Source organism: Lampris incognitus, chromosome 1 (genome assembly GCF_029633865.1).
Source record: "Lampris incognitus isolate fLamInc1 chromosome 1, fLamInc1.hap2, whole genome shotgun sequence".
NCBI lineage: Eukaryota > Metazoa > Chordata > Actinopteri > Lampriformes > Lampridae > Lampris > Lampris incognitus.
In genome coordinates this window covers 107,518,751-107,543,697 of record NC_079211.1, presented here as the reverse complement: position 1 = coordinate 107,543,697, position 24,947 = coordinate 107,518,751, and the positions used below count along the sequence as shown (strand labels likewise).

The following is a 24,947-nucleotide window of genomic DNA, read 5'->3' as shown; positions in this document are numbered from 1 at the left end:
CCCACTTTTATTATGTTATTTTTTATTTCTTGCACTTCATAAGAAGCCTGTACTGTTTCACCATTTTGAGTCTACTTCCTGTTGCATGTTACAGTTTCCTCTCAGATGTTCAGAAAGTCTAGCCTGTCCTGACTGGCCAAACAAAGGGCCAGACCTAAACATTTAATGATATCGCACAATATCTGCTGCAAGTCACCCTTTCATTGTGTTTTCTATGAAGTCCCATAAAAAAAATGATAAAATTAATTTCCATGAGGACTAGTCCTCGTTCAGACCTAATGCCACACATTTTAGTTTCGTCCCCCACTCCAACAGGAAGTGCTCCGGATGAGCAGCACGTGTCATGTGCCACATCATGTCACCGTGTTCCGGTGCGCCAGCTTAAATGTGTCCTACAGGAAACATTTAATTTTGATTCCTGTCCCCTGATGTCCTCCAGCGCAACACTGAACTACATATGTGTCGTTTTTGCATTTTAAACAGTGTCAAACATTAAAAAATGGTCTGATCACGAGACGACAGCCTCTAAGGACCCAGAGGGGAACGTCAGGCAGTTGTGTGTGTGTGTGTGCGCGCTTGTTTGTTAATGTTGTTGCTTTTGCTGCTTTTTAGGTATGCCCCAGAGTCACTGACGGAGAGCAAGTTCTCTGTGGCCTCTGACGTGTGGAGCTTTGGCGTGGTTCTCTATGAGCTTTTCACACACAGCAACAAGAACTGCAGTCCCCCTGCTGTGAGTACCAAAACAACCCCTCACACACAAACACACACACACACACACACATCTTTTTTCTCTGCTGATAGCAAAAGGATTGGCATCTGATTTTTGGCCATCAACAGAAACACAAAAACACACACACACACCTGACAAGAAGGATCAGCAATCGTTTAAACCTTCCAAAACTATGAAATATGTCATTCATTCATTCTTTCATTCATTATCCAAGCCCTTTATCCGAATTCGGGTCGTGGGAAGCTGGAGCCTATCCCAGCAGTCATTGGGCAGCAGGCGGGGAGACACCCTGGACAGACTGCCACGCCATCACAGGGCCCACACACACACACACACACCTAGGGACAATTTAGTACAGCCGATTCACCTGACCTACATGTCTTTGTACTGTGGGAGGAAACCCACGCAGACACGGGGAGAACATGCAAACTCTACACAGAGGACGACCTGGGATGACCCCCAAGGTTGGACTACCTGAGGGTTCAAACCCAGGACCTTCTTGCTGCGAAGCGACCGCACTAACCACTGCGTCACTTCTAAAAATATATGTTTCAAAAACGGGACGCTCACATTACAGTCACACATATTTATTTTTGATTAAAAAATGAAGTCACAACCCATGCTTTCTATCAACTTAATGTGACTATATTTTGCACTTCTGTATAACATTCTCCTTGCTACATCTGTACCAGTGTCTGTAAGTGTGCTACTCTAAGTAGTGTCACAGGACTGCCAGGTTACATAACGTCCTGCTGTCCGGTGTGGAAGTTCACAAATGGTTTGGGATGTACAGCATCAACTGTAAAACGTTGTTCAAAATCAAACCTTAGCATCCGTGTAGCGTAGCGGTCTATTCCCTTGCTTACCAACACGGGGATCGCCGGTTCGAATCCCCATGTCACCTCCGGCTTGGTTGGGCGTCCCGACAGATACAATTGACCGTGTCTGTGGTTGGGAAGCCGGATGTGGGTATGTGTCCTGGTCGCTGCACTAGCGCCTCCTCTGGTCGGTCGGGGCAGAGGGGGAACTTGGGGTAATAGCCTGGTGAAACTCCTCACTGTCGGGTGAAAAGAAGCAGCTGGTGAGGAGGCATGTGATAGTCTGCAGCCCTCCCTGGCTCGGCAGAGGGGGGTGGAGCAGCGACTTTGGACGGGTAGGAAGAGTGGGGTGATTGGCCAGATATAATTGGGGAGAAAAGGTTGGGGGGTCCAAAAAAAAATCAAATCCCATTTAAAACATTTCGGGAATAAACATGAACTAAATGAAGGTAGGTGTGAGTGACCAGCAGGGGTCTTGTGGGTGAAAAGGTGACGTCATGGTTTTTGGAGAGAGTGAAATGATTGCCTCATTGAACTGTGTTGAAACCAATGAGAAGATTCAATGAGAAGTGTAGAAGTTTCTAAATACTGAAAGCAGTCTGTTAAAGTTGTTGTGTGTATGATTCTGAATAATCTTCGACAACATCTTAATGAGGTCCAGGTTCAAAACTAGTGAACCCGTCCTTCAAGAACGCAGTCAACCGTTTGAGCATCCTTGCATGTGGAAAACCCTTTATCTGATTTACAAAGTCACACCATATAATTATCTAATTCTTTTTCTACTTGCAAAGCAGAAATGCATGACAAATATTGTTTGCCAATTAAGTTTTCAAAAACCAGAAGTTTCTCTTGGTGGGTAGGTTATATTTACATAATTTGAAATTACGAAGGGTTATACAATAAATGGGCTCTTCTAGTTGATGTATAGAGGCGAAATTCAGTGGCAGTCTATGTTCATAAGAACGTGTTGTCAAGTTTAAATATCAGTAAATTATATACACTACCGTTCAAAAGTTTGGGATCACATTGAAATGTCCATATTTTTGAAGGAAAAGCACTGTACTTTTCAATGAAGATAACTTTAAACTAGTCTTAACTTTAAAGAAATACACTCTATACATTGCTAATGTGGTAAATGACTATTCTAGCTGCAAATGTCTGGTTTTTGGTGCAATATCTACATAGGTGTATAGAGGCCCATTTCAAGCAACTATCACTCCAGTGTTCTAATGGTACAATGTGTTTGCTCATTGGCTCAGAAGGCTAATTGATGATTAGAAAACCCTTGTGCAATCATGTTCACACATCTGAAAACAGTTTAGCTCGTTACAGAAGCTACAAAACTGACCTTCCTTTGAGCAGATTGAGTTTCTGGAGCATCACATTTGTGGGGTCAATTAAACGCTCAAAATGGCCAGAAAAAGAGAACTTTCATCTGAAACTCGACAGTCTATTCTTGTTCTTAGAAATGAAGGCTATTCCATGCGAGAAATTGCTAAGAAATTGAAGATTTCCTACACCGGTGTGTACTACTCCCTTCAGAGGACAGCACAAACAGGCTCTAACCAGAGTAGAAAAAGAAGTGGGAGGCCGCGTTGCACAACTGAGCAAGAAGATAAGTACATTAGAGTCTCTAGTTTGAGAAACAGACGCCTCACAGGTCCCCAACTGGCATCTTCATTAAATAGTACCCGCAAAACACCAGTGTCAACATCTACAGTGAAGAGGCGGCTGCGGGATTCTGGGCTTCAGGGCAGAGTGGCAAAGAAAAAGCCATATCTGAGACTGACCAATAAAAGAAAAAGATTAAGATGGGCAAAAGAACACAGACATTGGACAGAGGAAGACTGGAAAAAAGTGTTGTGGACGGATGAATCCAAGTTTGAGGTGTTTGGATCACAAAGAAGAACGTTTGAGACGCAGAACAAATGAAAAGATGCTGGAAGAATGCCTGACGCCATCTGTTAAGCATGGTGGAGGTAATGTGATGGTCTGGGGTTGCTTTGGTGCTGGTAAGGTGGGAGATTTGTACAGGGTAAAAGGGATTCTGAATAAGGAAGGCTATCACTCCATTTTGCAACGCCATGCCATACCCAGTGGACAGCGCTTGATTGGAGCCAATTTCATCCTACAACAGGACAATGACCCTAAACACACCTCCAAATTGTGCAAGAACTATTTAGAGCAGAAGCAGGCAGCTGGTATTCTATCGGTAATGGAGTGGCCAGCGCAGTCACCAGATCTGAACCCCATTGAGCTGTTGTGGGAGCAGCTTGACCGTATGGTACGCAAGAAGTGCCCATCCAACCAATCCAACTTGTGGGAGCTGCTTCTGGAAGCGTGGGGTGCAATTTCTCCAGATTACCTCAACAAATTAACAGCTAGAATGCCAAAGGTCTGCAATGCTGTAATTGCTGCAAATGGAGGATTCTTTGACGAAAGCAAAGTTTGATGTAAAAAAAATCTTATTTCAAATACAAATCATTATTTCTAACCTTGTCAATGTCTTGACTCTATTTTCTATTCATTTCACAACATATGGTGGTGAATAAGTGTGACTTTTCATGGAAAACACAAAATTGTTTGGGTGATCCCAAACTTTTGAACGGTAGTGTATGTACCTAAAAGGTAGCGTAACAAAATCACAATGGCCAAAAAAAAAAAAAACGCGTTGTGGACTAATGTGGACTAATGGCCCTTTTCCACTGCATGGTATCAGCTTGACTCATCTCAACTCTACTCGCTTTTGGTTCCAGGTAATTTTCTGGATTTCGGTTTCCACTGCAGATAGTTACCACCTCAGTGAAGCTGGTCGTCACAGTGACGCCGCATGAAACTGCCGTGACGTCGTCTTCAGAGCGACACACACAGGAGCGATGGAGGATGTTTAAAGGATGGTGTGTTTGATTCTCAGCGACGACGGTGTGTTTTTGCGGGTTGCCATTTAATCGAGTAACGTTTGTGCAGTGAATAGAAGAAAATCGCGGCACTACAGTCGCTTGGCTGTTCAAAAATGACCAGTTTGTGCAGGATGACCCGTGTTGAGCAGTGCCTACTCGAGTGACGATTCTCTCTGACCAATCAGTGGTCTGCAGTGTTTTCACGTCACCTTTTCGTATTGGCTCGGATTGCTTGGAACCTCGACAGAGGTGGTACCAAAAAAGTACCAGGTACTATCACCAACTTTTTCTCCCCAGTTGTATCTGTCCATTACCCCACTCTTCCCAGCCGTCCCGGTCGCTGCTCCACCCCCTCTGCTGATCCGGGAAGCGCTGCAGACTACCACATGCCTCCTCCGATACATGTGGAGTTAACAGCCGCTTCTTTTCACCTGACAGGGAGGAGTTTCACCAGGAGGACGTAGCACATGGGAGGATCACGCTATTCCCCCCCTGCCCCCCCCCCAAACAGGCGTCCCAACCGACCAGAGGAGGCAGTAGTGCAGCGACCAGGACACATACCCACATCCGGCTTCCCACCCACAGACACAGCCAATTGTGTTTGTAGGGACGCCCGACCAAGCCGGAGGTAACATGGGGATTCGAACTAATGATCCCCGTGTTGGTAGGCAACAGAATAGACCGCCATGGTGCCCAGATGCCCCTATCACCAAATTTTGCCCAGTGGAAAACTAGAAATGCGAGCAGAGTCGAGTTGAGCTGGTACCATGCAGGTAAAGGGCCATAACTAGGTAGTGCGAGGAGACCGGTACATTAGAAGCGATATTCTGTCCTACGTGTTTGTGTCCATGTATAAACAGGCCGACAGATAGCCAACATGAAGAATCCCAAAGAAATACAGAGTCCCAGTCCAAGTTGAGGCACTTTACTGAAGAACTTTGAGAATCAAACCTTTTTTGTAAAACTGTATAGGGGGGCAATACAGAGAAAGAATGTTTCAATAAACATTGCATAAATTATAAAATGTTATCACATGTCTATGACATAACTACATAACACATGTAAATAACTGCGCATGACTGCATGTAAATAATAATCGTAGGCTACATAACTGCATGTAAATAGCTGTACATAACCTAGGAATTACGAAATCACACATGAATTATGAATGACTTATGAACTAATTGTAAATAATCTACATATAACATAGATCAATATGCTATAATATAGGCGGAATACGGGCAGACAGAATAATGTGACATTTCTACCATGGAGCTGACACAGCTAACTAGCAACCAAAAGCCTGGCTGGCAAACTAGCTAACAGAAAATGAGAGAAGCTAACGTTACACATAGTTATTTTCATATTAACATGAATACAACGAAGTTCTTATTATGGACATCATCAATCACTTAAATAATGTCGCAACTGAACTTACAGACGATGCTCTCCAAGGCACAAACATAGATAGAAGCAATAAACACAGGAGCCGGGCAAACATATGAAACTCCGCATGGAAAGCTGGACTGTACTGCTACCATGACTACCAGGCAGCAAACTATTTCCTGAAGTAAAGTCGCGTGAGGAAGGCTAGAGGGAGTAAATAAACTTCAAAATAAAAGTACTCTTCTCACATTCTAATAAAGTAACATCACAAGCGACGTGTCTTTGTGTTGTCAGTATTTTTGCCATGTCTGCAGTTTGAAGACACACAGAACATGGGGTTTAACATCCACGATACAACCGCTAACCTTACAGAGACAGGGTAGGGGTTTCAGTGTCTTGCTCAGGGAGATTTCAGTGGGCGGGTGCTCGCCACAGAAGTGGAGATGGTGGATAAGTTGTTTGATCTGTGTCCACCGGGTGAAGGGTGGCGTTCCTTCCTAACCTTCATTTCAGATCATCTGTTGTGTCTGCAGAGACATTGGCTTGTCCCAGTTTGTCCCAGTTTTGTTGGTTTGCATGTAGATTTGAAAAGAGATGAACTGTTTTGTGTTGGAAACAATTAGAAAAGACTGTAAGAACAAACCATCAAAAGAATCCTCAAATGTGGTTTCTACACCAGTTTAGAGAAGTACCCGGGAGTGATGACAACTTCCCCAAAAGCCTCAAAGGAAACAATGGACTGCCTTAAACCCATTCCAACTATATCCAAACGTCTCATCCATATGTGACGTTACACATCCGACAAACAACAGCTTCTATATCACTTTGGTTCTGATCTGGTTTTGTTTCTTTTAACTCCCATGCCTTCTCTCCTCCTCCTCCTCTTCCTCCCCAGGTTTTCATGGCCATGATGGGAAATGACAAGCAGGGCCAGCTCATCGTCTACCATTTAATCGAGCTTATCAAGTCGGGCAGCAGGCTGCCTCAACCGCTGGGCTGTCCAGCGGAGGTAAGGGGACATGTTGCTGTGCTCTGGACCCCTGTGGGGCCTTTGAGACAAACCAGTGGTGTGAAGAGAGAAGCAAAATCCAGTCTAGCTAGTGTTTTTCCCACTGCTACAATAAAACTTGGTTTGTAGGGAGGACTGGGGGGCACAGATGAGATGTGGGTGTTTGTGTGGGGGCATTACGAAGTTTAATCTAGTTTCATTTTTTTGTATGATTGTTTATTTTTTACCTAATTTGGCACTAAAACCGGTGTTTCCGTCCATCCCAGATACACGAGATCATGCAGGAGTGCTGGGACGGCAACCCTGGGCTTCGCCCCTCTTTCAAGGAGCTGGCCCTGCGCGTAGACCTGTTCAGGGACAGTAAGGAATACTAGAGAGAAAACACCCCAAAGTGCCGTCCCTTCTGAAGTGACAGGGGGTCCGATCAGGGTGCCTCTCTCCGGCAGTGCGCCAGGGGCCCCTGCGATTGTCCTCGAGTTAAGAGAAGGCTGCCTGCTTGATACAGAAGTTACCGTTTCAACAGCTACAACAGCTGCCAGACAGCGTCTGTTGAGGTGCCTTCGAGAAAAGGCACAAAAAAAAACCAGCGAAAGCACCAGTAGGGGCTGTTGGAGTGCCGAGCAGGAGAGGACCATGGTTGTGCCGGGGGTCAATATGAAGAACGGTGCAAATGTGAAGCAGGGCATCACTGGAAATGATTTTTTTTAATCGCTTTGTAAGAGTTAATGGAGACTCATAGCAGTCTACTGCAAGGACTGGAAGGTGTGTGTGTGTTTGTATATATATATATATGTGTACTTGTATGTATGCGTATGTGTGTGTGTGTCCTTGTCCAAACAGCTAGCAGGGCTAGCTCTTTTTCCCATCCAAAGGATATTTGACTAATAAGAGAATTTTTTTAATGTGTGTAAATACATATACTTATGTAAAAATATACTTTTATAATTTTATAAAATGGAAATATATCTCTATATTTCAACTGCTGGCAAGCAGTCATAGCAAGTGAAGTATATACAGAGGTGATTTGAGAATCCATTACTGCTTCTGTTTATCTGTTTGTTTCTTCATTGTGAAGCGGATGGCATGAGATTTTAAAGATAAAAACAGTTTTGCTCTGTGTCTGTCCCAGTCTTTCTTTGGCTGCCTCCTCTTGTCGCGTGAAGCGTTTTGATTGGTTTAAGAGTATTTATTGTTTTCTTTTTGAGAGTGCGGCGTGTTGTTGGCACGCTGGGAAACACGGTCCGTCTACTTGAGTGCTTACTAAAACACATTTGCCTCTTAACCCAGAAACACAAAGCATACTAGCAAACCTTAGGCGTCTGGGTGGCGTGGCGGTCTATTCCGTTGCCTATCAACACAAGGATCGGCGGTTCGAATCCCCGTCTTAACCTCCGGCTTGGTCGGGCGTCCCTACAGATACAATTGATACAATTGGCCGTGTCTGCGGGGTGGGAAGCGGGATGTGGGTATGTGGCCTGGTCCCTGCTCTAGCGCCTCCTCTGGTCGGTCGGGGGGGGGGGAACTGGGGGGGGGGGGGGTAGCGTGATCCTCCCATGCGCTACGTCTCCCAGGTGAAACTCCTCACTGTCAGGTGAAAAGAAGCGGCTAGCGACTCCACATGTACCGGAGGAGGCACGTGGTAGTCTGCAGCCCTCCCCGGATCGGCAGAGGGGGTGGAGCAGCGACCAGGACGGCTCGGAAGAGTGGGGTAAAAGGTCTTTAGGACTTGGGCCGTTTCCAAGGGCAACGCGACGCCGGGCGCCATCTTCCAAGGATCAGAGGCATTGTTTACGTTTGCATAAACGTTACCTAGCTAACGTTAACGCTATGGATCATTAATCGTTCGTATCATAGCGAGCTAAATCGATCATTGCTAACTCAAGTCATATCCAAGTACAACGTTAGCCAGCGTTATCATCATCCATCTAACGCAGTTAGACAATCAGTTTAACAGTTCTGTGCCTGTGAGACTGTACGGTAACCTTAGCTAACGTTATGTGTGTGTGAGAGAGAGGAAAGCTTACCTTTGTGAAAATGCAGAGAACACACCAACATTGCCGCCGAAATGTATTTGAACGTGATCGATTTGCGTCTCACTGCTGCAGCCCAGGCCATCCTGCGCCTCGTGGTTAAGTCCTCTATGTTCTTTCCTTCGTTTCTCTTCCAGGAAGGGAAAGAAACAAAGCGTAACCCATTCTCGAGTTTAATCGGTCTTTCGGACTTGCGCCGTTTCCAAGGGCAACGCGACGCCGGGCGCCATCTTCCAAGGATCAGAGGCACTGACATCGCGACCGATTGGCCGGTTACAATTGGGGAGAAAAGGGGGGGAAATTCCAAAAGATAAAGCAAACTTTGTGTCGTTTTACTTCTCTGCCTGTTTAAGTTGGACTGTTTGTTTTTACAGAACATGGTCGCCATTGCAAAGACTAAAAACGTGACCGTGGCGTGTTTTTTATTCTGGCGTTACCGCACTTGATCCTGCACCTTCTGGTGAGGTTTACCTTGTCCCTGGCTGGCGTAGGCTCCATATACCTGTTACAACTCATTTGTGTGTCTGCACTTCTACCATACTAGGAGGAAACCCTTCAGCTTTTACACACATGGAAAGCACAGACAGCGTGCATGAACACTCCTCGCCCGACACCAGAGGTCGAACTGTGTGTTGGGTTTACATGCAGCGGGCCATTTGCCAAAAGAGATGACACCCCATACGTTGGTTTAGTTTCATCTTCTAAGAGCTCCGTGTTTAATCACCATGTGGTCTTTTCAGAGAGCAGGTTTATTGTCCTCGTAATGTGTTATTGTTGAAGGGGAAACAAACTGACCTTTTCTTCATACTGGAAAAAAAATCTGATTCATAATCTCACAAGAACAGTTTTCCAGAGACTAAAGAATTTATTCTGTTAAAGTGTGTTGTTACCTTCTACTAATGAGACGTTACAACTCGTTTCAACCCCACGGGGCTATAAACTTTAATAATAACTTCGGCACGTAAGGTTATGCATCATGCTCGGTCCGTTATTCCAGGTGCAACAACCTAAACGACCCCTGTGTAAACAAGGAACTAAACAATGGTTCCTAACAATAGTTCCTATTGTTACATCCTTTCTCTTTTCAGTTTCTTCTTTTTTTTTTTTAGAACCTTTAATACATTTGCACAACATTTGTGATTCACTTTTTTTCTTTTTCATTCATGCCCCCCCCCCAAAGTCCATTAGTGCTACAGATCCATTCATCTATGTGAGGTCACAAAGTCTTTGTATCGCTGCGGCTGCACAACAGAGCGGCCTGATCTGGTGGTAACAGGGTTGGCCCTGTCACCAGTGTCCTTGGTTTTGTTTCCTGCTAAGACACTGCGAGAAGGAACACTCTCTGAATGTCCGGGTTCAACACTCTCTGGCTGACTGGGGCTGCTGATCTCCATGTCCATAGTGTCAGTGAAGATTGCCCCTGGTGCATGCCTGAGGTGTCTGCGATTTCTCCTGATGACACCACCCGTGTGCAGCTGGACCTCATAGGATCTCCTATCGACCGGCCTCAGCACCTTGCCCACTCTCCAGCCAGTGTGGGGTGCGAGAGGCTGAACTCTCACACATTCACCTGGGGCAAGCGTGTCCAAGTCTTGAGCCGACCTGTCGTAGTATGCCCTCTGCCGTTGTTGGTTATTTTGTAAATCCTGTTTCACCTGCACAACTTTCGGCTGTAACAGGCTTGCCTTGGTTGGCAGTAGTGTTTTGGTACGGCGACTGAGCAGCCGCTGTGCTGGTGTGGTATCAGTACCCTGTGATGGTGTGTTGCGGTGGTCCAGAAGGGCGAGATAAGGATCCCGTCCAGCAGCCTTGGCTTTGAGCAAGAGTCTTTTTGCTGTCTTAACAGCTGACTCAGCTTTGCCGTTGCTTTGCGGGTAACCTGGTGATGAGGTTTTATGTTGAAATCCCCACAGTCGACTGAACTTCTGGAATTCTTGTGACGAATACTGTGGGCCATTGTCCGAGATTACAATATCTGGGATACCTTGGCGGGCAAAATGAGCTTTCAGCTTCCGTATCACTGTGGTTGACTTGGTATCTGCCAGGTAATCTATTTCCCAAAAATTTGAGAAAAAATCAACAATTATGAGGTAGTCTTTGTTTTCAAACATGAACAGATCCGTGCCCACCTTTGCCCACGGCCTGCTTGGCACATCATGTGACATTAGTGTTTCTTTTTGTTGTTTAATGTCCATTGATCTGCAGATGTCACACTTTGCTATATATGATTTTATTTGGTCGTTCATGCCCTGCCAATAGACACACTCCCTAGCCCTCCGTAGGCATCCTTCCACACCCAGATGTGATGCGTGTAGGCGGCAAGTGATGTCTTTCCTCAATGCATCAGGGATGACAGCGCGCTCACTCCTGAACACTATTCCATCTTGGTGGCTTAACTCCTCTTGGAATGAGAAGTAGGGCTTGATTTCCCTTGGTGTTTTTGACTTATCGTCAGGCCATCCTTGCTGCATCATTTTGATGAGAAGCTACAGTGTTTCATCCTCTTTTGTGGCAGATCGTATATCATGTAGCCTGTCTGCTGCGATAGGTAAGTGTTGTGCCATGTTGACAGTCTCTAGTTCTGCATCCGGTGCACTCTCAGGAAGATAAGCTCTGCTCAGAGTGTCTGCTAGCAGCATGTCTCTACCTGGCACATATACTACATCTAGATCATACTTTTGTATGCGCAGCATCATTCCCTGCAGCCTTTTGGGTGCACTTAGTAGAGGTTTTCTCACTATTGTTTCCAACGGCTTGTGATCACTTTGCACCATCACTTTTCGGCCGTATGTGTACTGGTGAAATCTTTCCATGCTAAAAACCATTGCTAAGAACTCCTTTTCTATTTGTGTATACCCACGCTCTGTTTGAGTGAGTGCTCTGCTTGCAAATGCTATTGGCTTACCCATCTGCATGAGCGCTGCGCCTAAACCTGTGTCTGAAGCGTCACACTGCACTGTGAGTTCCTCATCTGGGTTGTAATATTTCAGTACTGGGACCTTTGCTATAGTCTCTTTCAATTTGAGGAAAGCCTCCTCATGCTGTGCTGTCCAGTTCCACTCCCTGTTTTTGTGTGTCAAATCTCTCAACACTATGCACTGGTCTGAGAGGTGGGGACAAAACTTGGCTAGATAATTTATCATACCTAGCAGCCTTTGCACTCCTTTCACATCAGTCGGTGCCGGCATCTTCTCAACGGCAAGCACTTTCTCTGGATCCGCCCTGAGTCCATCAGCCGTCAGGCGGTGTCCAATGTATGTGGTCTCCTTTTGTCTCAGCTTGAATTTGTCTTTGTTCAGCTTGATGTTCTTTTGTCTGCATCTTTCAAGAAACAGTCTCAGTTTTCCATCATGGTCACGCTCAGCTTCCTCCTGTGTTTCCCCTTGGCCTGTGATCAGTACATCGTCAGCTATAATGTACAAGCCCGGTACACCGTCCAGCGCTTGTGTGAGCTTTCTCTGAAAGATTTCTGGGGCCGGACTTATCCCCATTGGCATCCTCCGCCACCTGTAACGTCCGAATGGAGTGGCAAATGTTGTTAAATAGCTGGACTCCTCCTCCAGCTGCACATGCCAGAATCCACTCTTGACATCACACACTGTGAACACTTTTGCTTTTGACAAGTCCGGTAAAATGTCCTCAGTGGTTGGCAGTGGGAAGTGACTGCGCTTTAGAGCTTTGTTCAAAGGCTTGGGATCGATACACACTCTTGGTTTCCCACTTGGTTTCTGTACCACCACCATTGCACTGATCCAATCTGTACTGCATTCCACAGGTGTTATGATCCCTCTTTGCTGTAGGTCCTGTAGCTCGTCCTTCAGTGGTTTCATCATGGCGACTGGGACCCGCCTCTTTGGCAGCTGTACTGGTTTCACTGTGCTGTCCACCTCTATTTTGTATTTTCCCTCGAGGCAGCCATCGCCAATGAACACATCAGCATACTCATCTTTAATTTGTCCCATTATCCACTGTCCTGTTGTTGTTTCTGTTGTGACAATACTGTCTATTGTCATGATGTTTTCATATTGCACTTTTATAAATTTCATGGCCTCACTGGCTCTCCTACCCAGCAGAAGCACTGTACCAGCTGCATTCACCACCTGGAACTCTAAGCGATATAGCTTGTTGTTTCTCGGGTTTCTTATTTTCACTTTACATTTTCCCAGTGGTTTTAATTTGGTTTTATTGTACATTACTAGTACACTCTTCGTGTGTTCTAATTTGGCATCTGGATTCAGCAGGTTAAATGGGATGATATTGCAACTGGCACCACAGTCTATTTGGAATTTGATCATGTCCTTGCCTAGAAGCATGCCAGCATAGAGAAGCTGAGTTTTCTTCATTTTCTCAGTTTCTTTTACACAGGTGATAATATCTTCATATTCATCACTCTCAGATTCAGTTGTTATTTTACTCACATATTTCTTTTTCCTTAGTTCCGGTTTTGCTCTGCATTTTGCTGCAAAGTGGTTCTCTCTTCCACACTTTGTGCACTTCTTCCCAAACGCTGGGCACTTTTTACTTTTCTCATGCGTTTTTCCACAATATCTGCACTCCACAGTGTTGCTCGTCTGTTTCCGATACTGTGCTCCTTGCACTGCATGTACCTCTTCCACCATCGATCCCGAGATGGTTTTCACATTGTCCTTTGAGAGCTCAGCGGCTCTGCACAGCTGCAAACATGTGTCCAGTGTCAAGTTTTTCTCTCGGAGCAGTCTTTCTCTTACGATTGTGTTGTTACCTCCACACACAATCCGATCCCGAATGAGCGAGTCTCTCACTGTCCCAAAGTTGCATGTTCTTGCCAACACTCTCAGTTCCATGACATAATGGTCTATATTTTCACTGGTGCCCTGGTTTTTTGTAAAAAAACGATAACGTTCCACAGTCTCGTTAACGCTGGGGTCGCAGTGATCATCAAACTTCACGATAACGTCATCTAACGTCCATGCATCCTTCGGTGTGTCGCCCAGTAACGTGTCCATAAGTTCCCTGCCGCTCTCCCCGACAAGATAGCTGAACAGTTTCACCTTCTGTTTGTCATCGGCGTCAGCCATGGCTAAATCCACATACAGAGCAAACTCGTCCCTCCAGGTCTTCCATGTCCTCGAAAGGTTGCTTGAGTCCAGACATAACGTTTGCGGTGGTTTTAGCCCACCCATGTCACACGGCAGTCTCACGCTAGCAGCTAATGCTAACATATACTGAACGTTGCTTAGGAACACTAACCGCTCTCCCGCTCCTAGAAACTTTTCCGCACCAAACTTCAAACCGAGTCGTCCGCCGCTGCCACCATGTTAAAGTGTGTTGTTACCTTCTACTAATGAGACGTTACAACTCGTTTCAACCCCACGGGGCTATAAACTTTAATAATAACTTCGGCACGTAAGGCTATGCATCATGCTCGGTCCGTTATTCCAGGTGCAACAACCTAAACGACCCCTGTGTAAACAAGGAACTAAACAATGGTTCCTAACAATAGTTCCTATTGTTACATATTCCAAAAAAAAAACCCACTAAAGTGATTTGGCACTATTATGAATCAAATCAAATGTCTTTATTTTGAACATGCAAAATAAAAAATAAAACAAATGATAAAAATAAAACAAGGATTCAACAGAAGAATTCTCAATAGAGAATCCAACAGAGTACATGTTTTAAAAGGAGCAGGAGGAAGTGACCACTTATAATTTCCCTTTTGTATCTGTCCAAGTGGGAGAGTACTGCTGGCGTCGTGTGTGGCTGCCGCTTCTCCCTCTCGTAGCCCCCTTCCCATCCACCCCTGTATGTCTGTTATGTTTATCTGTCGTCTTGTTTCACCCCGTTTATTGTAAAGCGACTTTGAGTGTTAGAAAAGCGCTATATAAGTTTAATTTATTATTATTATTATTTCCTGCCTCTCTCTAATGCTCAAATAATAAAGCTAAATAATAAACTTAGTTTTTCACACATCAGAGTATATCATTCTCAATAAGGTTGAATGAATACTAAAGGAGTGTTATCCCAGCAAAACATCTCACACACGCACACACACACACACACACACACACACACACATATATATATATATATATATATATATATATATATATCTCCTGATGATTAAAATCGTAATCGTGGGGTCGTCAGTAGAATTCAGGATTCGACCATCAACAGAATGATGAACCGACACGTTAAAATAATCAATATTCGTCAAGAGCCGGGTCGTCTGTCCAGCTGCTCCAAATGATCGGGTCATCAGAGAGCCGAGCGGCAGAGAAGGTGCCCTGCGGGCTGCAGCCCGAGGAACGAGGCGGGGCTGCAACCTACACCTTAACCTTGACCCGGTGGTGCGTAGCCTCGCTACTGCGTGTACGCCGGACCATATTGGATCCCTCCACTCTGGCGTCCCTCCGCTCTGGACGCTCGCTCGCCTACGTCATACCACAGGACGCAGCGGAGGGCGGGGCTTGCGCCGTCGAGTTTATAAATAGAAGCGCGTCGCTTCTGGCGGAGCCGACGGCGTTTTCAGAGATGCCGGCGGGCGAAAGGTGACGGCGAAGCGCGAAGGAGCGAAGTCAACGCAAGTAAGAACCAGAGGATGGATGTTAAAATAAAGAAACCTGTCGCCAGAATATAACTCTAGAAAGCAAACAACATTAATGTCGATATTGGAGACAAACAGAAATGAACTCTATACGGATGTGACTGAAGGTTATTTTATTTGTCCGTTTGAGAGCACCGCCAGGGTCCTTGTTATTTGTATTAATAGTTTCCACATTAACGACGTGTCTCTGCGTAAAGTTTTCTTACAAGGGGGGTGGGGGTTTGTTTTGCACGGGGGTTTCTAACACCTGCTATATGTAGTACTGTCCGATATGGAAAGTATTACCACAGTATGTCATGATATGTATTTACATATGGGCTGAACGGTTCGGCAATGTAAAGCACAGCGCTAAACCAAAAGTAGTTCTCAAATGATACGCCCTCTAATGTTCGAAACCTCGTTTTGTGAGAAATGTCAGGTTATAGATTCTCGTTATTGTTAACTCAGACTTCACAATATGTGTATGGTGATATGACAGTATCTGAAATTCATCCTGATCCAGTAACGTTGAAAGACAATAATATTGTTTTATTGCCCACTCCTTTTCCTATGTAGGTCGAGGAGCGGCCCCCTTTAGTGTCTGAACATGAAGTGTGTGAAAGCTGACCCTCCGGATGGGGGCTACGGCTGGGTTGTGGTCACCTCTGCTTTCCTGGTCATGGGCCTCACTGCTGCCGTCCTTAAGACCTTTGGCCTTTTCTTCCTGGAAATACAGAACCACTTTGGAGTCCTCACCAGCACCACCTCTTGGATCACGTCCACCACAATTGCCATATTTCACTTAGCAGGTACTGGCTGGTATCGGTGTGTCAATGTGCATTGCAGTCGTGCATTTTGATAGTCAGGTGTCACATAGTGGCGTGTGTTGTTCCCTGTCCAGCCCCGGTGGCGAGCGCCCTCAGTGTGCGGTTTTCTCACAGAGCGGTCATCATGATTGGAGGTCTCCTGACTGCCTCGGGAATGGTGCTGGCATCTCTGGACCTCAGCCTGCCTTGGATGTACCTCAGCATAGGAATTGTGCAAGGTAAAGAGCACCAGAATACTTTCACATGTAAGGCCAAGTGCATGAACAAGGTAGCGTGGAAAGGTATATTCTTGTGAGCAGTTAACACATGCCTTTATTGAGCCTGCTGGATGTGTTTCAACCAGGACACGGATAGGTTCTGTTGAGCCCAAATGACATGCTGTCGTAAAAAGACTTAACCCTCTTAAACTGGTTCAGGTTGTTTAGTAACTCTAGCTTTCAGATGGGTCACTAGATTAGCCTGATGTCCTCTACGGCAGTCGTTCTCAGTCAGGTCCTCGGGTGCTTGTTCTCTATTCTCACCCGGTAGTTTGTTACATTCATCTGTTGTTCCAGTTATTCCAGATGTCTGATCTAGGATGGTTTAGACCTGGCACACCAGGTGAACGTTAATTGCCATCCAGTGTGTTGGTAAAAGGGAAACTTGCATTGCCTCACTATTGTTCCGATTCTATTTTTGACTGTTGTGTCTGACTGTCGGCAACATTCAGAGTAATGCCAAACCACACTCTCCATGACACAAGCGACCTAGACAACCATCACAGAACCGAGACACTGACATTCTCTCTCTTCTCCATTTTCTAAAAGGAACAGGCATTGCCTTCTCATGGATCCCAGCCAACAGCATGGTGAGCCACTACTTCCACCGCTGGCGTCCCATTGCCTACGCCATCACCAGCTCAGGCGAGTGCGTCTTTGCCATTATGTTCAGCCCATTCTTCCAGTGGCTCATCAACACCTACACCTGGCAGGGCGCCTTGCTTATCATCGGTGGCCTTCAGCTTAACCTGTGTGTCTGCGGAGCCCTCATGAGACCCCTGAAGGCCCCTGTCCAAATCCAGGTCCTGCAAACCAAAGACTATCTGGAAGCCAGCCAAGCTAACCTGGCCGTACCAAAGAGGAGGGTTATCTTCCAGTGGTCCCTGCTGGGAAGACCAGAGCTTTCCCTCTATATCGTGTACGCCGCCTTAGCGGCGGCAGGTTTTTTTATTCCACCACTTTTCCTGGTGCCTTTCACCTACAGCCTGGGTATGGAGCAGTTTTGGGCAGCCTCCGTTCTCTCGGTGCTGGCGTTGGCCGACCTGGCGGGGAGGCTGATATGTGGCATAATGGCCAACATGAGACTGCTGAGGAACCTGCAGCTGCTAACCATGGTGGTGACTTTGCTAGGGGTGGTGCTCCTGCTGTTGCCTGTTGGGCAAAGCTACTCGGCCCTGCTGGTCTTCTCCTTGCTCTACGGCTTCCTGTTCGGCTGTGTGGTCGCCATCCACATCACCTCCATCGTGGACATTGTTGGTCTGGAGGGGTTCGACAGTGGCCTCGGGCTCTTCATGCTCTTCCGGAGCACTGGTGGGTTCATCGGTCCACCCACTGCTGGTAAGAAAGATGCTAGTGGGTTAAGAGTTGGGAACAAAGTCAAAGTCTGTCTGAATGAAAAATTTCGAGTGAGTGAGTGTGTGTAGACACCTGTAAGTAGTAGAGGTAACACTGATAAAAGATGTAGTAGTAGTAGTAGTAGTAGTAGCAGTAGTAGTAGTAGTAGTGGTGGTGGTGGTAGCAGTGGCGGTAGTTGTAATAGTAATAGTAGTGTTGGTAGCAGTGGCGGCTGGTGCTAACAATTCTTGCAGGGGTGCAATTTACCTTGGCGCAGCACACCTGATAGCTGCTTTAATGTCCACACAGTTACAGCATTATTAAAAAGGACAATGTAGCCTATAAGGACAATGTAGCCTATAAAATCTAGCTACATTGTCCTTCTTAATAACATTGTGACTGTGTGGACATTAAAGCAACTGTCAAGTGTGCTGCTCCAAGGTAAATTGCACCCCCTGCCCCAAAAAAAATGTTAGCACCAGCCGCCACTGGTTGGTAGTAGTAGTATTTGTAGTAGTAATAGTGGTAATAGTAGTAGCAATATTTGTAGTAGTAATAGTGATGGTAGTAGCAGTAATGGTAGTGGTACTAGTGGTGGTAGTAGCAGTAGTCGTTGTAGTAATGGTGGTGGTAGTAGCAGTAGTTCTGGTCTGGTAGTAGTGGTGGTAGTTGTAATAGTAGTAGTAGTGTTGGTAGTAGTAGTATTTGTAGTAGTAATAGTTGTAGTAGTAGTGATAGTAGTAGTAATATTTGTAGTAGTAATAGTGGTGGTAGTAGCGGTAGTAGTGGTGGTGGTAGTAGTAGTGGTGGTAGTTGTAGTAGTAGTAGTAGTAGTATTTGTAGTAGTAATAGTGGTGATAGTAGCGGTAGTAGTAATATTTGTAGTAGTAATAGTGGTGGTAGTAACAGTGGTAGTAGTAATAGTAATATTTGTAGTAGTAATAATGGTGGTAGCAGCAGTAGTAGTTGTAGTAATGGTGGTGGTAGTAGCAGTAGTAGTGGCGGTGGTAGTACTAGTAGCAGTGGTAGTAGTGGTGTAGCAGTGGTGGTAGTTGTAATACTAGTACTAGTGTTGGTAGTAGTAGTATTTGTAGTAGTAATAGTGGTGGTAGATTCAAGATTCAAGATCCTTTATTGTTACGTCTCGTTATACAAATGCAGGAGAGTAAAATTCTTGTGTTTTGACTCCTCAACACTGCAGCAACAATAGCAATAAAATAATAACAAAACAGAATAAAAAAGCAGTAATAATAATAAATAGTGTGCGGTGTATGTAAGGTACTGTGTGTATGTAGGCTCTGCCTTAATAAATGTGCATATGTGTGTGTAGTTGTTTGCATATTTGTGTGCATATTTGTGTGTATTAGAAGGCCCGTAGCATCTTGGGCCCCATGCTGAACTTCTTCAGTGCCTGAGGTGAAAGAGGTGTTGCTGTGCCTTTTTCCCCACATGCCGTCCTGGACGGCATTCCAGTAGTAGTAGTAGTAGTGGTGGTGTGGTGGTGGTGGTAGTAGTATTATGGTTCAATGCTCATGTAACAAGGTGATTTCCAAAGTTGCCGGCACGTTGGCGCAGTGGTTAGCGCTGCCAACTCACAGCAAGAAGGTCCTGGGTTCAAACTCTGGGATTGTCCAACCTTGGGGGGGGGGGTCATCCCAGGTCGTCCTCCGTGTGGAGTTTGCATGTTCTCCCCGTGTCTGTGGTGGGTTTTCTCCGGGTGCTCCGGTTTCCCCCACCATCAAAAGGACATGCATGTTAGGGTTAATACTGCTGTCTGTGCCCCTGACCGAGGCACGGCAAGAAGAACTGGAGTTGGTCCCCACTGCTGCTAGCTACACAGCTGGGATGGGTTAAATGCAGAGAGGAATTTCACCACAGGGATTAATAAAGTATACCAAAAAATAAAAATTAAAAAAATCAAAATGCAGCAAATAGAACATGATAGTAAAAGAACAGAAGAAATGGCTAAATATGAAAAGCAACACAGACAAAAATATAAAAACGTCACCTTTCAGGAAAGCCAGTCCATAATGTTTGTTTTTTTGGACAGTTTTTAAAGGACAGCACAGTATTTGATAAACTGAGCTTGTCAAGGAAGGTGCTCAGTTTGAGCTGCCATAGAAAAGGCTGATCACCTTGGTCGGGGATCGGGAGCTGGGAACAGTCAGACGGGTCAGTATTGTCCACATAGATGTGATGAATATCAGAAAACTTGTTATTCTGGCGTTTGTCAGCTAAAATTGTGTGGAGTCAAATCTTCACATCTGCCAAGAAAACACTTTTGTTTCAATGCCAGATTAACACTGATTTAGCCTTGAATATGTGTGATATCACATTAAATCACGTTTACACTTTTCATCGATCACAACATGATTTACGACATGTTGACAGACTGCACCCTCTGTAATGTAGAGAAATGCTTTGATGGTATTCAGTTACTGATTAACTCATGTACACATCATGTATTCTTCACCCCCCCCCTTTTTCTCCCAAATTGTACTTGGCCAATTACCCCATTCTTCTGAGCTGTCCCGGTCGCTGCTCCACCCCCGCTACCGATCCAGGGAAGGGCTGCAGACTACCACATGCCTCCTCCGATACATGTGGAGTCGCCAGCCACTTCTTTTCACCTGACAGTGAGGAGTTTCACCAGGAGAACATAGCGCATGGGAGGATCACACTATTCCCCCCAGTCCCCCCCCCCAATCAGGTGCCCCGACTGTCCAGAGCAGGTGTTAGTGCAGCAACCAGGACACATACCCACATCCGGCTTCCCACTCGCAGACACGGCCAAATGTGTCTGTAGGGACGCCCGACCAACCCGGGGATTCGAACCGGCGATCCCCGTGTTGATAGGCAACGGAATAGACCACCAGGCTGAAAATGGGGGGGGGGGGGGTAAAATAAAAAAGCAAGCATTCTTACTACTAGTCTACCTGTTCCTTTGTGGATATCACTATATCCACCACATCTCCTTATTTATTCATCAGCAAGTGCATGCTAGATAAAAGATAAAGTACACAATCTCCTATTTCCTCTCTTTCTTTTATTTCTTCCATTGCACAGGATGGTTGGTGGACCAGACAGATAACTATGGCTCTGCCTTCTATCTGTCAGGCCTGTGCCTCCTCTCATCAGGAGTATTTGTCGTTCTGGTTGACCGCATCATCCAGAGGAATAAAGATGCCGGACAAAGGTACCCCCTCCAGGTTACCTCAGATCCTGAAATCCAGCCGAATGGTGGCAAACAGGATTTGGTCAACAACAAGGAATGTCGACTATAGCACGACCTCGCTATTTAACCTGCATTTTTGACACAACAAGACTCCTGAACAACCTTTGCTGCCTTGGACTGTCATAGTTTGATATTCAGCTTTCATGCATAACTGCGTCATAGGAGGCAAATCCGGGTCCAGAACATTAATATTCCGCACCATTTATTTGCTCCAGCCGCGTATTAAAGTAGCTGATTTGATTAACTAGTTTCCCCTGCCTAGCTAAATGGTGTAAATCAGAATCAGCTGGTTTAGTAAGGAAGTGGATCAAAAACCTGTTCAGGACTTTTTACTTTCTGGACCTGGATTTGCCTCCTGTGATCTGCACAGAGGTTGTCAGCAGATGGTTTGGGGGCGACGGGGGGGGGGGTGTTATTTAACTCACTGTTAAATTGGGTCTTTTTTTCTTCTTTTTTTTTTTGCTTTTAAACTGCGTCGTGACAATACGCTGAGGTGGAAACCTTTTTTTATAACGTTCTGAGTTGCAGCTAGCAACAAATGTTTGACCAAAGGACGTTAAGGTGGATTATCTTGAGGACCTCACTTCTGAGGAACGAACCTTGACTTTTTTAATCAGTTTGACTGATTTGAAGGGAACATTTTAAATGCTGTAGGTCACACAGCCTGGCCAATAGGACATCTACCTCACACTGTACCTGCCAGAAACGTTGCTAAGCACATAACTACATCAAGTGATAGATATGCAAATCCTGTTGGCCAGCTCTCATGTGATGTAGGGTGTGCCTTATTATAATGGATGAGTCAACAGCATGAGGAATGGTCAGAAGTCATGCTGTGTTAAGGTCATACCAGTTTTCTTGGCATGCTAAACGTATGGACATATCTCCTGCACTTTGCTTTCTTTCACAACGTCCATGCTTAACTTTTCAACTTTTTCTTCTGTTGTATTTTAATGTCACAAAATGAGTCTTTGATAGTGTGTGTGTGTGTGTGTGTGTGTGTGTGTGTGTGTGTGTGTGTGTGTGAATCAGAGAGAATCCCAGAGTGCTTTGTCAGTGTCACTGTGAAATCCCTCCCACGTCAACTAGCCACAATATGTACAGGATTTACTCAGAAGTATGAGTAATTCTTAATACTGGCAGCAACCCGCACATCTGTGCCGTTTCAACCCGGGAGGATAAAACAAAATGGGTTTCTCTGTTTTGACAGAGGCCTGAGGTGCTATAACCGTGCCTCAGTGTGGAAAACATGTTTTACCACTTTATTATTTCAGACAATCACCATATATGTAAAAATCTCCCTCTCACCCTTTTTCGGGTGGTGTGTGTCTTCCTCAAGTTCGGGTCATCTACCAGAGGTCTGGGAGTTTGAGGGTTCTGTGCAGTATCTTAGCTGTCCCTAGAACGACACTCTTCTGGACAAAGACCTCAGATGTTGTTTCTGGAATCTGCTGGAGCCATTGTCCCAGTTTGGGGGTCACAGCCCGTAGTGCTCTTATTACCACTGGGACTACTGTGGATTTCACCTTCCTCATCCGATCTAGTTCTTCCTTCAGTCCTTGGTATTTCTCTAGCTTCTCATGCTCTTTCTTTCTGATGTTGCCATCGCTTGGAATTTCTACATTCATCACTACTGCTGTCTTCTGTTCCTTGCTGACCACCACAATGTCTGGTTGGTTAGCCAGCACCTGCTTGTCGGTCTGGAACTTGAAGTCCCACAGGATCTTAGCAATGCCAATCTCTACCACCTTTGTCAGTGTCTCCCATTTGGACTTGGGGACTTCCAGTCTGTATTCAGTACAAATTTTCTTGTACTCTATCCCAGCCACATGGTTATGCCTTTCAGTGTATGCTTTCCCAGCTAGTGTTTTACACCCTTCTACTAAGTGCTGGACTGTCTCAGGGGCGTCTTTGCACAGCCTGCATCTTGGGTCTTGTCTGGTGTGGTAGACCCCTGCCTCAACCGATCTGGTCCTGAGTGCCTGTTGTTGTGCTGCTATGATCAGAGCCTCTGTGCTGTCCTTTAGTCCAGCCTTTTCTAGCCACTGGTAGGATTTCTCAATATCAGCTACGTCCTTCAATCTGTCGATGGTACATCCCATGGAGGGGCTTGATCTTCCATGATACGTACCTCCTGTTCTTCTCCCTCTGCACACTCTGTCCTCTGCTGCCTGAGGTACTCACTCAGCAGTTCATCCTGGGGGGCCCTCTTTCTGACATACTTGTGGATGTTCCTTATTTCATCCTGGATAGTGGCCCTGATGCTCACTAACCCTCGGCCCCCATCTTTTCGCTTATTGTACAGTCTCAGGCTGCTGGACTTCAGGTGGAACCCTCCGTATATTGTGAGGAGTTTCTGTGTCCTGATATATCATGTTACAATTTCATTAAGCAGATTCTTTTATCCAAAGCAACATACATCTGAGAGTGAATACAGCTAAAGCAAGGATCTAGTCAGGGGACGGCAATGCAAGTAAGCCCCAAAAACTAAGTTCAAGTCCAATAGGACATAGGTGTCAACAGGCAGTGCACAAAGGCAAAGCCTCACTCTGGAGGTATTTGGCTGTGGCTCACCTCCGGCTCACTTCCTTGCGGTGTCCATTTGCTTGTGGACTACCCAGGTACTTATGTCTGTTATCCTGCCATCTGGTAATTCAACCCCTTCAGTGCTCACCACCTGTCCTCTTTTTGCCACCATTTGACTGCACTTGTCCAGTCCAAATGACATCCCAATGCTGTTGTTGTAGATCCTGATGATGTGGATCAGCGAGTCAATGTCTTGCTCATTCCGGGCATATAGCTTGTCATCCATATACAGGCGGTGGCTGATGGTAACTCCACTTCTGAACCTGTATCCATATCCACTCTTTGTGATGATCTGACTGAGGGGGTTCAGGCCTATGCAGAACAGCAGTGGGGACAGTGCATCACCTTGGTATATGCCACGCTTGATGGTTACCTGTATGATTGGCTTTGAGTTGGCCTCTAGTGTTGTTTACCACTGCTGCAGTGAGTTCTTGATGAAAGTTATTAGTGTCCTGTTGACTTTGTATAGTGCCAAGCACTCCAGTAACCGTGTGTGGAGCATTCCTGCATATATATATATATATATGCAGGACATATCAAGTATTGTATCTGTCATTCAGATTAGTTTAAATGATGTCTGGTAGTCCTTTTACTTGATCTGTCACTATTAAATACTTTAGACAAGACAGGTTATTTCATATCGTCTAAAGTTTTTTGTAAAAACTAACAAAAACCACCCGTATTATTTGAAGAATGATGTTGTACCATTTATCTGTTATCTTGCAATGTTCCCCGTGATGGTACCATACAGCACAGCAGCTGCTGGCCACGTGGTGAGGATGTTTCTGCACACATGTAACTTGTCAGGACTGTAAAGTTCAGTATGACTGCTGTTCTCTGGGCTCTGAGTCCTGACAGGGCTGGCTGTCCTGGCAGGCCAACCTTACCAAGAATGACTTCACCTTTTTACAATGTGTAGAGCTTTTATTTTCTTAAATTCAGGAAACTGGACTGGGAGTCATTTCACCACAGAACTGCTGAGGTCACTTCAAGCGATACTCTTATGTAATGAGGGTACTTTTCTGAGTTGTTTTTTTTTTTTTGTTAAATTCTGTAAAATGTTAGTTATATTTTAAAATAAATCTTACTACGCTGCTACTGTACATAAGTTTTTTTGTGCCAGTAATATTTGAAACACAGTGCAATATGAAGTGCATAATAAAGAACATTGTATTAATTGCCGCGGCTCCATTTTGAACATCCTTGCCTACAGCAAACCAAGCAAACCTTATGCTCCTATAGACACAGGAGTAGGTCACCATAGGAGAT

The 24,947-nt window shown here is 45.3% G+C and overlaps 2 protein-coding genes across 3 annotated transcripts in view; both read left to right on the top strand.

Moving 5' to 3' along the window:
* Nucleotides 1-7,956, top strand: part of jak2b (Janus kinase 2b) — a 70,342-nt gene extending 62,386 nt beyond the window's left edge. For both annotated transcript variants that reach the window (XM_056295473.1, XM_056295550.1), the window contains exons 22-24: nucleotides 613-730; nucleotides 6,730-6,843; nucleotides 7,110-7,956. In XM_056295473.1, coding sequence (XP_056151448.1) covers nucleotides 613-730; nucleotides 6,730-6,843; nucleotides 7,110-7,217 — 340 coding nt within the window. In that variant the 3' untranslated portion in view covers nucleotides 7,218-7,956. The remainder of the gene's footprint in view (nucleotides 1-612; nucleotides 731-6,729; nucleotides 6,844-7,109) is intronic.
* An 8,089-nt stretch (nucleotides 7,957-16,045) lies between these two features.
* Nucleotides 16,046-21,141, top strand: zgc:114041 (uncharacterized protein LOC574425 homolog). Its single transcript, XM_056278830.1, has 4 exons — nucleotides 16,046-16,247; nucleotides 16,340-16,483; nucleotides 17,072-17,860; nucleotides 20,924-21,141. Exons 1-4 carry the CDS (start codon nucleotides 16,046-16,048, stop codon nucleotides 21,139-21,141), a joined length of 1,353 nt encoding a protein of 450 aa, XP_056134805.1.
* Nucleotides 21,142-24,947: the final 3,806 nt, after the last annotated feature.